General features: G+C 45.3%; 1 protein-coding gene across 1 annotated transcript in view; it reads right to left on the bottom strand.

The window, feature by feature from the left end:
* The window catches only part of MYH9 (myosin heavy chain 9), a 141,268-nt gene that overhangs the window by 82,162 nt on the left and 43,286 nt on the right, over positions 1-15,820 (bottom strand). The window contains exons 4-7 of the mRNA XM_044679127.1: positions 7,269-7,296; positions 5,780-5,873; positions 1,255-1,347; positions 149-212 (exon numbers count right to left, since the gene is read on the bottom strand). Of these exons, the coding sequence (XP_044535062.1) occupies positions 149-212; positions 1,255-1,347; positions 5,780-5,873; positions 7,269-7,296 (279 nt within the window). The remainder of the gene's footprint in view (positions 1-148; positions 213-1,254; positions 1,348-5,779; positions 5,874-7,268; positions 7,297-15,820) is intronic.

Below are 15,820 nucleotides of genomic sequence, written 5' to 3'. Positions count from 1 at the left end.
TCTTGGCCCAAGGAAGAAGACAACTGCCCCTACAATGGAGTAAGCTGGCACTGCCAGGAAGAAGTCTTCTATGAAGCCCTGAGTCAAGCCAGGCTTATTCCTTCCTCTTCCACTTTAAAACCCATGACAGCATCGGCAGCAAGGATACAAGTCTCAATATTGGCTCCAACAATGTAACCATTGACATCAAAGTTGATTCGAATGAACTTGCCCTGAGGAGAGAGGGAGGAAGAAATGAGAGAGGTCCACCACTGGTCCCTGTGCTCTGGCTACTTCTCTCTAGTTGGCAGAGTTCGGCTAGGAAAGCCTCAGTTCACTCATCTAATGGGCTCGGCACATTCACCAACACTGCTGAAGGACTGGGCATGGCTCTGCCTCTTTGTAGTTGGCACCAGAGTGATCATGCTAAGAAGAGACTGTGTTAGATGCCAGCCTGGAAATAGGGCCAGTTCACCTAACTCCTTCACCACAGGTAAAACTCAGGAGGTACTAAAGGTCTTCCATGCCCTGCCCTGCCCACTTCCTAGGCAAGGAAGGGAGCCTCTTATTGCCGTGTCCTTGGGGAATTAAGTTTTATGCAAACATTAGAGGAAAGCAGACCTAGGCCAGGTTAGCAGGGAAGGTAGGGCTAAGTATGAGAACTATACTTGAAAAGTACTAAACCAGGACAAGTCTTCATTCCCACATGGGAACACCCAATCTAAAAGCACCCAGAAACCAAGACTTTTGACTGAACAGGCAAGAATAGATAACTGGTTCCAGCAAACCAAGCTTTCTGCCATTGTTATGTGGAGATGCATCTCCACATAACACCATGGTACCATACTAAGTATGAGAGGGAGATGTGAGAGAAATACCAAGGACTTAATCAATTTACCTGAAGAAGTACCCTCTTTAAATAAGCTAGAGCAGTGATGGGCAAACTATGCCGCGGGCCAGATGGGGGGTGGGGGACACCCTGAAATGTTCTATTCCTGCTGAAGGGCATTATTCCTAATCTGATGAATACAATGAGGAGGATATAATACAATGAAACTTGGAAAGAGTTGCCTTAGAAACAGACTGACAGATGAGCATTTCCTTTCCTTTGGCCCCCTCTTTAAAAAGTTTGTCCATCACTGAGCTAGAGGCATACAAGATCCATCCAGAGTAGATGCTGAGTTGGGCTAGGCCTTTGAGTTGGGTATTGAAGGGAATGCAAAAAGAAGTTAAGAGGTGGAGGGGAAGAGCTGGGGAGCTATAGCAATCACTCACAAATCGGGAAGAGTTGTCATTCTTCACAGTCTTGGCATTACCAAAAGCCTCCAGGATGGGGTTGGCCTGCAGCAGCTGCCGTTCTAGCTCACCCTGGGAAGGAATCCAGAGAACCAGTGAGAAAGTCTGAGTCAAAAAGTCTCTTATCCTCATAAAAAGTAGGCAGTCAGAACCAGGTATGCTTCTTGTGCCCCCCAATCATCAGATGGCAGAGCTTTCCTGTCAGTGTGGACCCCACAGCCTGTGTGAGCACTGACAGCCCTTAATCTTCTTGGTGTCTGAAAGCCCTGGCCGGGCTTGTTGAAAGGGAGACCCTAGGATGGTGGCAAAGTCTGCTCCTTTCCTGAAGACCAGGCCTGAGAAAAGCCCATCCCCACCTGGCCATGATTCAAAGTATTCATAGCCAGGGGCATTCAGAGCTGCTTAAAGCCAGAAAGCTTGTTGAACATCATCTAGAACCATCTTCTCATCTGAAAGATGAGGAAACTGAAGCCTGCAAGGGGAATGCCTTGCTCAAGGTCAAGCAATCACTAACCTTCAGGTCAAGGTTCTTCATCTACAAATTGGGGACAGCCCTAATTGTCTACCCTGAGGCAGTGTTTGCAGGTTTTAAAAGACTACAGGAATATGGCCCTTAGCAGGTGAGGAGGGGCAGAACCTGGCATGGGAAAATCATCATTCCAGAACTGGAAGGGACCTCAAAGGTGATCTAGTACAATCTCCTCATTTTACAGGAGGAAACAGGCCTGGAGAGATTTTCGTGATATGCCCAAGGCCATTCTGGGTCTAAGAGATGATAGAATGAAGCATATTCAGGCCCTCAAGGGCATCATCCAAACCAGCCCCGGGCCTGAAAAGGTTGCCGGCTCTCTCCTGCTCTCACCATCAGGCCTAGGGTTCTTGATTTGGCCTATGGAGCATAGGGCCTTAGTATAGAAAATACCATCAGCCCCAGCCATGATACTGGCAGTGACTTTTCACTGACTTTCCCATCCATGACACAGAATGCTTATTTCAGTTGCAGTTATCAAGTGCTTCAATCCTGCCAGTTCCATGAGGTAGAGGTGACAGCAGTCCTTTTAGCCCATTTTAGAGATCAGGAAGCTGGCTCAGAAGGCCTGGCCTAGGCTTACACAGACAGGGAGATCTCATACAATCCCAGCACACTTGGCCATCCAACCCACTGGCTCCAGAATGTGTCCTCACAACAGGCCTGTGAGGCAGGCCAGGTGTTAGCCCCATTTTACAGCTAAGAAGTCTGGGTTAACAAGAAGAAGAGTTAGACTCTAGTCTAGGGCTCTGTGGGTCTGATGGCCTTTGGCATCTCCTCATTTTGGAATCAGGGCCAGTCATCTGCCTGCTCAACTATGAGTGACAACTGATGACCACTGAGAAAGAAGCCTTGATTGACCTTCCAGTCACTGGGTCGGGAGAGCCCCATGAATTGCAAATAGTGAACTGAATTCATTTCTAAGGGATAGACCAAGGCCAGGCTCATCTTGGGAGAACTGAAACAAAGGCAATGATCTCCCTGACTACAGCCTTCCAATACACAGGACCTAAACAACATGTGTTTCCAAAAAACTTGGCTGCATCTGGGTGGTAAGCCAAGAGCAGAGATTTCGTCCTTTTAACTTTTCAAGGTGGCCAGATCCTGGGCCAAAGTTTCTATAAATAGGAAAAGTAAGAGAAACCTTTCATTTCCAGACAATGGATTAGCAGTTCAATGGCTTACTCTTGGAGAAAAGCTCAATAGGCCAGACCAGAGAGCACAAAAATGAGAGTACCACAGCTTCACAGATATTTTTGGCACTAACAAAGACCCAGCTACCAGGCTTCCTACTCACTCTTGAGCTGCTCATTGGGGAGGATGGTTGCAAGCTCTTGGGAGCATTCTGGAAGGTGGCCTGCTTCCCACCCATTAGCTATTCCTCTCCAGTCACATGTCTATCCATCCTACCAGGTAAGTCGCCCCAATCTTTTTCCTGCTGAGAAGGGGTGGGTGCCAGGAGTCTCTGCCTCCCCTTGCCAGCTGTACCTTCTATCTGCACCCAGAGAAGACCCCCAGGTCTACATCTGTGACCATGAACAGTGACCATGGAACAAAGGAAAGGCAGCTGAATTGACCCCAGAGCTCCCACTCTAGGGGCAGGAGGAATGCCACACTGAAAAGCTGGACAACTAATCGGTGGGTTTTCCTTTATTTAAATCTAATTAACCATGCTGGAGATTTTATAAATGCAATTAGCTATGCATAATACACAATTATGAGCTCTTTTTAATATAGGCTCATAGCTTCTAGAAAAACTCAGTGTGTACCTTGGTGAGTCCTGTGCCCCCACAGCCTGAGCAGTTCCTTGCAGGCATGTGGCACAAACCTCTAGAAGGAAAGATTAACTAAGCCACTGGCTTGAAAAATTAGCATGTCCATCCAACCAAAGGGTAATACACTCAACAAGTGATGACCAGGTTGAAAGGCAGAGATATTGTCTAGGCTTCATCTAAGCCTCCCGAAAGTTATATGCCCAGAAACACTGACTCCAAAGCCTTCTTTTCCTTCCTCCTTCTGATTACTCCAAATCCATACAAGTCTCTCCTGACCAGTCTCCTCTGCATTCCCATCTAGTCAAAAAGTCTGTGATGGAGGAGACTGCCTGTCCCCTATACAGGGAATGCCACTGAGGATTTAAGAAATACTTTAATTCACTGTAACAAACTTTTAGAAAGAGTAGTTGGAGACCCAAGTCCCAATATCACAGCTGTTTTAAAAATAAACCTCCTAAAAAAGTGAAGAATGGAAAATAAAAAGAGGGTGGAAAAGAGAAAAAAGAAACTTTTAAAAGTTTCTAAATATAACTATGACGCCCTATGGAAAAATCATCAGTCGTGCAGGGTTTGGCACCCAGAAGGTTCTACTTGGTTCAATTCCAGAAGTCTGTTCTCATTAAGACGTTAGAACGTCCACACCCCAGGTCTGCATGCAAAGACACCACCCCCTACTCGGGGCTATGCTGCACACAGCCTGCCAGGAGGGCCAGGTATCAAGAGTAGTGAAGGAACCCACAAGAGCCACCAAGGATACCATGGCACAGGTGCTTCATGATGAAGTTCAGAAACATGGGTGCACGTGAGAAAGAGACACACACACTGTCATGCTGAAGACTGACCAGAGGGAGCCTTCCTGAAGGCTTGGCTTGCAATAGGGTGGGCAGGACGATTTCCTCACGACCTCCCCAAGGCCAGGCCCCCAGATTAGGAAATTTCGGGTGGACTGTGCCAGGCAGGCCAAGTTTCAGGTTAAAGGACCTGGGGCATGGATCACTGAGGAACAGAGGCTAGGCGATGAGGTCCTGGGACCAATTAGCTAGAATGGCTCCTGAGCACAAAAGTAGGTCACTCTGAATCACAAATCTATAACCTATGACCTCCCTTCCCCAAGAGTCAGTGAGCAGGGGCTAGGAGAATCGTTCTAGCTGCAGGTGATATGGTGTGGAGTGAAAAGCTGCTTGGGGAAAAAATCAGGACACACAATGGGAAGAACACACATTCCTGGTGCAAAACGTGCAGTAAACGTGCGGCTCACCTAGCTCGGACACGACTGATGAGTTCGACCATAATCCATCAAAGGAGGGGGAAAAAAATGTACGTAAGATAACTGTGGAGGGAAGCAGCCCTACACAGTCCCAGTGTCATGGAGCACACACTGGGAATTGATGCCTGCACCACGACACCAGTCTAACCCAGGTGATGGCCAGCTGAAAGGCTGGGCATCCTGAGAGGCCCAGCTTGCAAGGTCATCCCCTTCCGGGTCACACATCACACATCTCTGAGAGTTGCTATAGTCAAAACCAAACAAAAAAAATCACTACCACCCCCTCCCTGTATCCAGGAGCCCACCTGGGGGTGAATACTCCCCAACTCAAATCACCAAGACTGGATTAAGCTGGCAAAGCCTTCAAAAACAAAGGAGCTGAGTTGGGAGCAGCTCAGAGTACAAAACAATGCAAATAAGGTCAGACTTTTTTTAATCTCTTAATTTTACAAATTTTTTTTTCTTTTTTTTTAACCTGTTTTAAGAGTGATTCTCCAGAAGAGGTAGGAGAGAAATGTAACATAAAACCAAAATAAATACATCAATAATGATGGCCAAGAGCCAGCCCCATATCATGAGGAAACACTGGAGTAGGCCTTCAATAGAAAGAGCTTTACATACACCCAGCTGTTTCTGCAAAAGTGCTACCCGCTGAGGTAGCCAGTTTATGCATTTACTAATAGTGTCTTCCTGTCACTGGTCCTACAAAAATGCAGTGATAGGAGCCTCAAGAAGAAAAGCTTCCATGCACATTTCCCAGAGATTATGAGAAGTCTCTGGGGACAGCCAGTTCTAATGGTCATTTGCCCCTAGTCTCCCCAGCTTCTCTATTTCCCAGGCTTTGAAATCCACAATAATCCAAGAAAACTTTGGCCTCCCCTAATCACCTGCCCAAGATCAATCAAAGAACAGCAAGAGAGGGCCCTTGCTCACCTGGTCCTTCTTGCTCTTGTGTGAAGATGCCACATAAGCCAGGTACTGAATGACCTTCTTGGTGTTTTCAGTCTTCCCAGCTCCTGATTCACCCCTGACAAAGAAACCCCAGGAAGCACAGGGAGGTGAGAAAAAGGGCTCACCAACTCTCCCCGATCCTCCCCCAATTCTGTGTGTTGATGGCAAGTGGAACCCGTCCACCCAAAGTATTGGGATGGGTAAACTCAAGATTCCCTCCACCTTTTGTCTCCTCTAAACTTTATAGAGGCTGCCCCCCTCCCCCCTCCTTCTCTTCCCTTCTAGTCCTTTCTGAATCCTCTTCTTCAGGATCATGAGCTGTCTGGACTCTTGATGTGTTCCTGGGTCCTTCTGAACTAGCCAAAGTAAGCTCAGCTGCCCCCTCTATTCTATTTCTGTATTGTTGCACTTTCAGATCTTATCCCATCTTCCCAATTTTCTGTTGTGCCTCCCTCTTAAACACATCAGTTCAGGAAGATAGGAGGCCCATCAAGCTAGAAGCAGTGTCATGGAGGCAGTCTCTCTGTGTCCCAAGTCCTAAGGTAAAGCTTTACTATGATCACCCTCTATTCCTCAGGCCAGGTTATTCCATAGCTGATTGTCACATCCTCTCCAACCCCTCCACTGCCAGACCCCCACAGTCACCACAGCCAGGTTCCATTCTGTTTGCTGTTAGAATCTTATAAATCTCTTCTCCTGGCCTATGAAGCCTTCTCTTTTCACCATGTTCAACTGTCATGGGAGTCCAATTCCCCAATGACGAGAATGTTAACTAAAGCCAAGCACTGCTTTCTGGAATCCCTGCACAGAAAGTTTCCCATGGTTCTCAGGAGGCTTGGCAGAAGTAAATGTGTCCACAGCCTGACCAGGTCACTTGGCAGCTTTCATATCCAAATGGTTTAGGAATAAATTGTAGGCAGCTGCTGGGGGGTCAAAGGGACTTAAACTTGTTTAAGTTCCTTCAAAATGTAATTTGGACTAAATCCAAAATGCTTTATCCTATTAACTCCTTCAGTATAAGATAAAGTTTGCTTTCCCCTTGGGAGAGGACAGTGGTATGGCTTGCGAAGTCAGAAATTTCTTGTAGCCATGTAGTGCAGACTTCTATCTGTTTGTAGTCAAAAGCATCATGGGTTTCTAACTTTCCTTTCAGGCTTACTGTAAATCACTCAAAGTCATGTTGTTAATACAGAGGCTCTCACAGACATTGGCTCCTTGGGGGAAGATAAACTAAATCTCCTGCTATGAGATAAAGACCATTCCTCCCTCCAGTGGAGTCAGATGGCACTGAACAGAACTGAAGGCCCTGCCACTTGGGAAAATGAATCAGAGAAGTGGGAAACATTCTTAAAGGGAGATAAATTCTTCATACTACACAAAAACCAGCCCTTTTTGAATATGGGACAGGCCAGAAAAGAAAACATGGGACAGGGCATCAAAACAAACATTTAGAAAACAAGAAGCCACTTACGTGCACAGAATGGACTGGTCTTCTCTATCTGAAACAAAGGAAACGAAGGGTGAGACAGATCAGAATGAGCTTCCGCTTGGTACAAAGGCTCTTTGTTCAGCTCATGGAAAAGGAGTGTTACCATTTCCCCAAACATGAAGCACAAGAAAGCTTGAAGTGCTCCTCAGCCAGTGTGGCCTCAGAAGTTCAGCCAAGTGAGTGTGGCCACATGTCCCTGGTAGTAGGGCCCTTTAGGGTAGCAATGACGGTGGCGGGCAGCCCCTCATACCTCCCAGGTGGCAGATGCAGGCTAGATGACAGCCAAATCAAATAGGAACAAAGCAGGGTTCTGTTACCTTTGGAGCCTATTTTTCCCTACATCGGCCTAGAATTTCCCTCCTATCCTGATTTATGAGTAAGCAAAAGAGGGAGGCCTGCAGCCCTGGACTTACAAAAATTCTCCCACATCAAACAATCTCCCTCCTGCCTGGATTACATGGACTTTGTTAAAAGAAAGACACCTTTATGTGACCTAGCACCTGCCAGGGGGCTTAAGAGCAGGTCAGAAGAGAAAATAGTGTAAAGCCTTTCCCTAGGGTTATCTGCTCTAGCACTGTGCCCTATGAGTTAGGAATTCTAGGGTTCCCCTGCCCCCTCTCCTATCTTTTATCTTCTGCCTCCACAGCCCCATTCCTTTTGGGGTAAGTGGAGTCATGACTCCCTGACCTTCCTGAAGAACTGGTAGGAATGGGATACGGTGCTGTGCACTTAGCTCCCTCCCTAAGTGCATGATTCAGTTTCTAAAAGACACTGCAGGAGCTGCCATGCTGCTAGGAGAGGCCAAAATTCCTTTCTTCTGGGAAAGAATCTATTCGTGCAAAAATATTAATAGTTGCACTTTTTGTGGAAAACAAAGGGAGGTCCCTCAATTGAGAAATGGCTGAACAAACTGTGGTCTATGATGATGATGATGGAATACTGTTGTGCTATAAGGAATGATGAACAGGATGACTTCAGAAAGAGCTGGAAAGACCTATGTGAACTCATGCAGAATGAAATAAGCAGAAGAACATCATACACAGTAACTACAATATTGTGGAATGATCAAATGTAATAAACTTTGCTACTAACAGCAAAACAATGATTCAGGACACTTCTGAGGGTCTCATGACAAAGAATGGTATCTGCCTCTAGAGAAAAAACTGGAAGACGCAAATGAAAATTTATGATTTATCACTTGTTTATTTGTGTATATGTTTTAGGGTTTTGGGTTTATAAGATTATTCACTTACAAAAATGAATAATATGGAAATGTGTCGTGTATGGTAATACATAACCCAGATCAGATTGCTTGCTAGCTGGGGGGAGGAAGGGGGTGGAAGAAAGGAGGGAGACAGTTTTGATTAAATAACTTTGGAGAACTCATGTAGAAATTTTTATTAATATTAAAAAAAATTTTTTTTCAAGTTCCTTTTTTCCTTCCTTTCATCTCTTCCTTGGCAGCCCCTCCAGAATTGTGCTACTGGACCACTTACTGAACTGCCCAATAGAAGCCTAGATGCCCCCCACCCCCACCCCCAATGGCTCTGGATGACACTGAGGTATAATTAATGCCTCACATGCACATGGCCTCAGGAGATGAAGTTAGTCTTCTGATGGTAGTACAAAGTGACTGCCTTTGCAAAGGAAAGCTTTCACTGGCTTACTTTCCAGTCAAAAGGCCAGGGCTGAGGGGCCCTCCTACTACCATCCCTTTGGCCTTAGACCATTGATAATTCAGCAAAGGGGATTAGGGGAGTGGGGGATGGGGAAGAGGAGACAGACAACAACAATGGCTCATTAGTCTTGCTTCAATCTGCTGTTCAGCCCCTCATCCCATCCTCCAGAGGCTTCCCTCCATCTTCCCTGGGGTCTGCTTCCTCTACAGGGCAGCTTAGTCACTGCCTCCTGAAGCCTGCAGGAATGTACCTGCGAGTCCCAGCAAGTCCAAGCCACAAGCAGGCGGTCCGCTGCTACCATAAAAGGAAGCATGCCCCACAGCCTAGGAGAAGAACGTGCCTTCCTAGTCCTGTTGAAGGCCAGACCCTGGGAGAGCTGGAATTCTTCTAATTGTGTGAGGAGGAGTCAGATGCTGGGCTGGCGATCAACAGGAAGCCAGGTCTCTCCTTCGAAGGCAGCCACAGGGTCATGCTGCTTCTTCCAACATACAGAGGCTCCTTTTACTATGCTCCTATATACCGGCTCCCACCCACCGGGCTTGGTACCTGATTCCTGAGGTGGCCCTGAGTCATTAACACTACAGAAAAAGAAAGAAAAGGGAAGGGGAGAGGAGAGAGGAGGCAAGATCGGCCTCTTGGCCGTCCCCCAAAATCTTCTTGTTTTGCCCTGCTCGGACTCAGGTCCACTCTGGGACCCAGTAGTTCCCAGGAGTTTTGCCTTTCTTTGCTTGTCTTTTGGGATGATCCCATAAATTATGTCCAAGTCTCCCTCCTCTCAGCAGCTATAGTTGGTTCTCTTCTTTTCAGACAATAAGGTAGGTAAGCAGAGTGGAAAGAAGTCCCCAGACATGGTCAGGGCCTGACATACCACTCCATGTCAGTGATGAGATCATCACTCTTCTTTGGGGCTCTTGTTTCTTCACCCACAAATTGTGTACAAGTTCCCACAGATACTATCCCTGGGACAATGGCTTTGCTAATCCGGTCTCATCTACTAAACTGTGCTTCCTATACCCAGCAGACATAATCCTGCCTTTTTTTCATCAAACCCACATTTGAGGGGTTTACTCCTCAATGAACTTCTTTCCAATCTTGCCTTTCTCAAAGGACACCACCACCACCATATGCTTCCATTCCTTATGCTTGGGCTCAAGGCCTTATTTGGGCATTTGGGTAACAGGGCCTCCCTTCAAACAGTCTTCATTCCTCCCTTCTGGGGAAGAGACAAGAACAGCTTTTAGCTAGGTCCCAGTGGGCTGTATGGAGCCACTGGAGATCCCCCTGCTCAGAAATGGATTTGTGGCATGAATAAATGTGAGCTTGATGTGTCCTGCTTCTCTCCGACCTGCACCCCTGCAAGCTGCACAAGAAAGTTTTCTTCACTCTCCACAGGAACAGAAATCAAAGCATTTGTGTCTTCCGGCATCTGCTCTGGGTTTCTTCTTTGATCCAAAACTTGAATTTAAGATACTAGCACCAATTCTGATATAATTAGACTTACACACTGGGAGGTAGTTGTTTTTTCTGTTAAAACCCTGATTACTTTATCGTTGAGCCTGTGGGGGGTGAGGTAACATCATCTTTCAGCTGTGAGTCAGCCTGCCCCCACAGGGGTGAGGGGAGACTAAACATCCAGGTATTTAGCCTCCTAGTCACCTAAGGAATAGAACATCCTCCAGGCCTCATCACTCCCTTTCTGCAAGAGCAGCTCAGGAAGCCATTTACCTCCATAAAAGGCAAGCCAAGCTTTTCTCAGAATACTGACGTCAGCTCCAACAGGAAGTGAGCAGAGCACAGAGGGTTAGAGCACAAACACCCAGACCCTGGTGATGACTAACTCATTCAAAGACCAAGTGGTGACCAGCCCTCAGTGCTTCTGTCTGTCTGAGCTCTCTGAGCAGGCTTCTTGAAAGAGGGGACTGGGCCAGGTCCAACTGAGATCAGAGCTTGAATGCTGTACGGCTGAATGACTCAATGTTCAACAAATCAGAAAGATGAGTTTTGAAAAAAGCTCTCTAGGCACCTCATTTCTGCCTCCAGTTCTGAGGCACCTTCTCTTCCAGGATTCCCCACTTCAGGTGGGGCAAAGGGCAGACAGCAGTCTGAAGTCATATCTGGGAGGAGATACCACCAAAGAGCTGGCTTTAAGCAGATCCGGATCCCTCCTCCCCCCCAAATTAAGGACCCAGGGTCAAATAAAGGATCAATTGAAATAATAAAGGCAAAGGAAACTGTAAAGTACTCTAAGAACAGAAGGTACTATTAGTACTATTGTCAGAAAGGAAAGAGAAAATTTCATGGATCTGAAGACTTCAGATCTATCATTTCACACAAAACTGACCTGATGCAGGATCAGCCCAAGGGATAGTGCAACAAATATTCTTAAGGGCTACTAAGTGACAGGCATTGAAACAATATCTACTCACAAGAAGTTTTAAATATAATTTGGAAGAGAATTGAAAGCAAGTCCTCCCATTCTCTAGATCCATCTAAAGCACAGAGCTCCAAGTATTTCAAAGTTTATCCTGTGGATTCTCCTTCATTAGATCCCACCCCCTTACCCAAAGGGGAATCAGCACACAGGAAAAAAGGGGACTTGACCCGGTAGCTCATAAAACACAATGCTATTTCCTGAGCCAGAAATCAAAATCCTCCTGGAAAAATAAGCTCAGAAACAGCACTGGATGTGGAACTTGAATAAACCTTCATCAGAAACCTCTCCTTCCTAAATTGTACTACTGTCTCCAAGAGGGAAAGTGAAATGGTGAAGAGAAGGCCCAAATCCCTGGTTACATGACTCAGCAGTTCAAGGGACTGTCTATGTGGCAGGGAAGGGCCCTCTGTTTGCCTTCTTTTAAAAAAAAAAATCAATAAAACACTAAAAGGGGGGGAAGGGATGTCACAAGGAACCAATGAGGGGGAACTGACAGTCTGATGACTAAATCAGAACTATTGCTAAAGACCTCTTGGAAGGTCTTTCACCACTCCACCTGGATTTTAGGGAGAAAATAAGAGAAGTTCAAAGGACAGACAGGTAAGATCCCATGGCCTAAAGATCTATGCCCAAGGAAACAAGAGCCACATGAAGAATCCCAGTGATGGTGAAACAGGCAGGACCTTCTCAAGAACCCTCAGGAATCCAGTGGAAACTCAGTGAGATGTGCAGAATGTGGCAGCAAGGACAAGGCAGCAGAAGAGAAATATAAAATATATAATATATAATATATAAAATATAAAATATAAAAAAAGAGAAATATAAAAGGGGGACATGCTCCTGAAGAATGGCAGGAATGCTAAAGCCTCAAACAAGCTGATGCTCAACTAACCAAAGGGTCTTTTTTAATAGCTATACTGCAAACAAGATGATGACAGAGGGAACAAAGTGCTGCTGCTCAGGATATGGAGTACTGTGAAGAGAAAGGCAAAGAAGGATACAGGAGACTGAGCTAGTTTGGCAGCATCAGCACACTCATAAGCAGATGGAGCTTTTTTGTCTAGGAATAGATTTAAGGAGGGGGTGTTGTGACTGTTATACTAGAAATACAGTAGAGCCTCCTCATCCAAGATTTTAGTTATCTACGATCAGCCGTGAAGCTCAAGAGAGCTGGCTGGTGGGTTTCAGTCATCTATTGTCAACAGGGAAGCTCCAAGATCCACCTGTGGCAGTTGCAGTCTCTTCTGCTTTCACATTCACTTTTTTAGGGTTCCTGGGAGGAGAGAGGTGTGGAGACCTCAGAATGCCAGAGCAGAGAGGCAGAACAGAGAGCGCAGACATATGGGCTCAGCAGGTGTCACTTATATCCATGGATCTTACAGTATATCATATCCCCTGCACAACACAGCCCTACTGTATTGTTATATGGAAGACAGACTGAATGTTTTTCTGCTTGGCCCGGGAAGGCAGAGCTAGGAACAGATGACTGCATTTTCAAGGAGGCAAATTTAGGCTTTGCTGTGCAATGAGCTCCTCCTAACAAGAGGTATTGGTCCAGGGGAGGCAGAATAATCATATGTGGAGGATGTCTGAGAGGGGATGATTTCTGCTCAGGTCTGAATTAGACCAGAGGAGCTCTCAAGACAATACAACCAATACACAGTGAGCAACAGTGGATTGGGCACTTACTTATCAACAGGGTGCTACAAGTGTTAGGTGCAGAGGGAGTCTCCATTTAGAGAAGGGTGGGGCCTCAAGGAAGTCAGCCCAGGAGGGCGAAAGGACATCTAAGGTGGCTTTACAGGACAGCACATTGCAGGATAACTGCATTGCAAACTGAATTGTTCTGGAGGTCAACACCAACCTAAGGCCCTTTTCAGCTTAGTTTCTCAGATTCTAGTAATGGTTACCTGTAGTTTCTATGGTAATGGCAAGCACAGCCCTTAGAAGTATAGTTGAAATATTGTATAACGATCAACTGTGAAAACTTGGCTGTTCTCAGTAATGCAATGATTTGAAACAATTCTGAAGTATTTATGACAGGGAATGATATCCACCTCTAGAGAAAGAACTGTTAGATGTGGTTCAAAGCATACTATCTTTCACATCAGAGTATTTATGATTTATTTTGGGGTTTGGCTTTTGTATGATTGTGCTCTTACGACAATGACCAATATAGACATGCATTTTGCATGATAATACATGTATGGGCCAGATCAAATTGTTTACCATCTCCAGGAGCAGGGGAGGAAAGGGAAGGAACAAGATCCTTTGGATCTTATAATTTTGGAAAATGTTTGTTGAAAATTATTATCACATGTAATTAGAAAAATAAATTGTCTTTGAATTAAAGAAAAAAAAGTAGTACAGCTGACTCTTAGCCAGGGAGACTTCCCTTTAGGGAAATGGAAACCTAGCAGCAGGATGGGGACCCCAGAAGACAAAAGACACTCAGCATTTGGCAATGGGCCAAAGAACACAATTTGTCAAAGAACAGTTTCTCCCAGTGAGGAAGAAGTAAAAGAGAAAAACAATTAGATAACAGGGCAGAGGTTCAAGGCAAGAAAGGAGAAGGAAATTGGAACAATACTACTTGCAAACTTGGCTCAAAAATTACCAAAAGAATAACTATTGGCATTGATAGCTGAGGTCCCACAATTCTACTGGTATCATGGAAGCCCAACTCAACAGCTTAAAGAACCTTGGTCCTCGGGACAGCCAGGAGACTGACACTGCTCTCTGGGCTCAGAGAGGGGGCAAGGTTCTCAATGGCATTCTTGAGCATACACACACAGCCAGCTACTCCCTCATCTTGGGCTCTGTGCTGTCTCTCACTGGAACCAGTTCAGATCTTTTAATAGGAGTGGCATCTCTTCAAAAAGAAGGCTGTCCCCATTCTGAACAACATAGCATTTACTCACCCACCAGGTTCCATAGAAACAAAGACATTTAAGTCTAGAATTGACAAAAGCATCATCTCACACCAAGGCTCAAGTATTTCTCAGAGAAGCTAACAAAGAACATCCATGAGTGCTAGCCCTTAGCTTCCCTGCTCATGGCATTGTTTCTAATCCTTTACCTATTAAGTAAGAAAGAGAAAGTAGCAAGTACAAAGGATTATAATGTAGAAGATCCAGTCTCTCCAGGGCAGGGAAGAGGGGTTAGCATCACCAGGAATCTTCATGATTCTTTTGCCACATTTATTTTATTACAGAATCTCAAATGGTGAAAACTCAGGAAAAAAAAAGCAAACAGGCCAGATGAAGGACTGCTAGCCAAGGAGGAAAAGTACAGAAATGCAGAATGTGTTAGGGATTTCATCAGATTTTCCTTCTTTTGTTGGTTTTTGTATGGAAGGAACCAAGAGAAATAATAACTATGCATTCAAGCTAGAAAGAACTGGAGAGATCATTAGTCCAATCTTCTAATTTTACAGTCAAGACAGCTGTGCCAAATAATGGTTGAATAAACCATGAACATAATGGAATATTACTATGCCTTAAAAAATGAGAAATACAAAGAATTCTGAGAAAAATGGGAAAAGTTGCATTAAATGATGCAGAGTGAAGCAAGCAGATTCAAAAGAAGTTACACAATGATGTCAATTTGAAAAACCCAACCAATCACTGCAAGAGAACAAACTCAGGTCAGACCTAAGAGGCCATGTTGATATCATCCTATCAAAGTTGAAGGACATGGGGGCAGCTGGGTAGCTCAGTGGAGTGAGAGTCAGGCCTAGAGACAGGAGGTCCTAGGTTCAAACCCGGCCTCAGCCACTTCCCAGCTGTGTGACCCTGGGCAAGTCACTTGACCCCCATTGCCCACCCTTACCAATCTTCCACCTATGAGACAATACACCGAAGTACAAGGGTTAAAAAAAAAAAAAAAAAAGTTGAAGGACATGTCTCCTCTTTACTAACAATACACCTGCCACAAACAGTTAGTCAAGGGGATTCATTAAGGGACAGCCTTGACTGGAGAGTTTTTGTTCAAGAGATGGTTATGAAAGTTTTGTGTCAAAACAAACTGGATCCAATTTTAATATTATCATTATCCTACAGCACCCCAAAGGGCAGGATGCACATTATGTGATGAAAGCCATATCTTTGAAAGGAATCAACTTTAATCAAAACTTAAGCTTTTAAAAAATAAGCCCAAATGCATTTTGTAGACTGGCTGACAAGCAGGATAGCTCCAAGATGTAGGCAAAGGAGACTTGGTGCCAGTCTGCTCTTGTGTGTCTGTGGAGACAGTTATACACTTAATCAGATTTCAAGGCCCCATCATTTTGTCATTAGGAATATATTGGCCACCAAAGAAAATGATGCTCTCCCCAGTGAAGAAATCACCAGCGTGTCTGTCTGTCTGTCTCTCTGTCTCTCTCTCATTCTCTCTCCTCTTCTCTCCCTCCCCTGTCCCTC

This window comes from Gracilinanus agilis, chromosome 5 (genome assembly GCF_016433145.1).
Source record: "Gracilinanus agilis isolate LMUSP501 chromosome 5, AgileGrace, whole genome shotgun sequence".
Taxonomy (NCBI): Eukaryota; Metazoa; Chordata; class Mammalia; order Didelphimorphia; family Didelphidae; genus Gracilinanus; species Gracilinanus agilis.
This window is presented reverse-complemented; position numbering and strand designations above follow the sequence as displayed.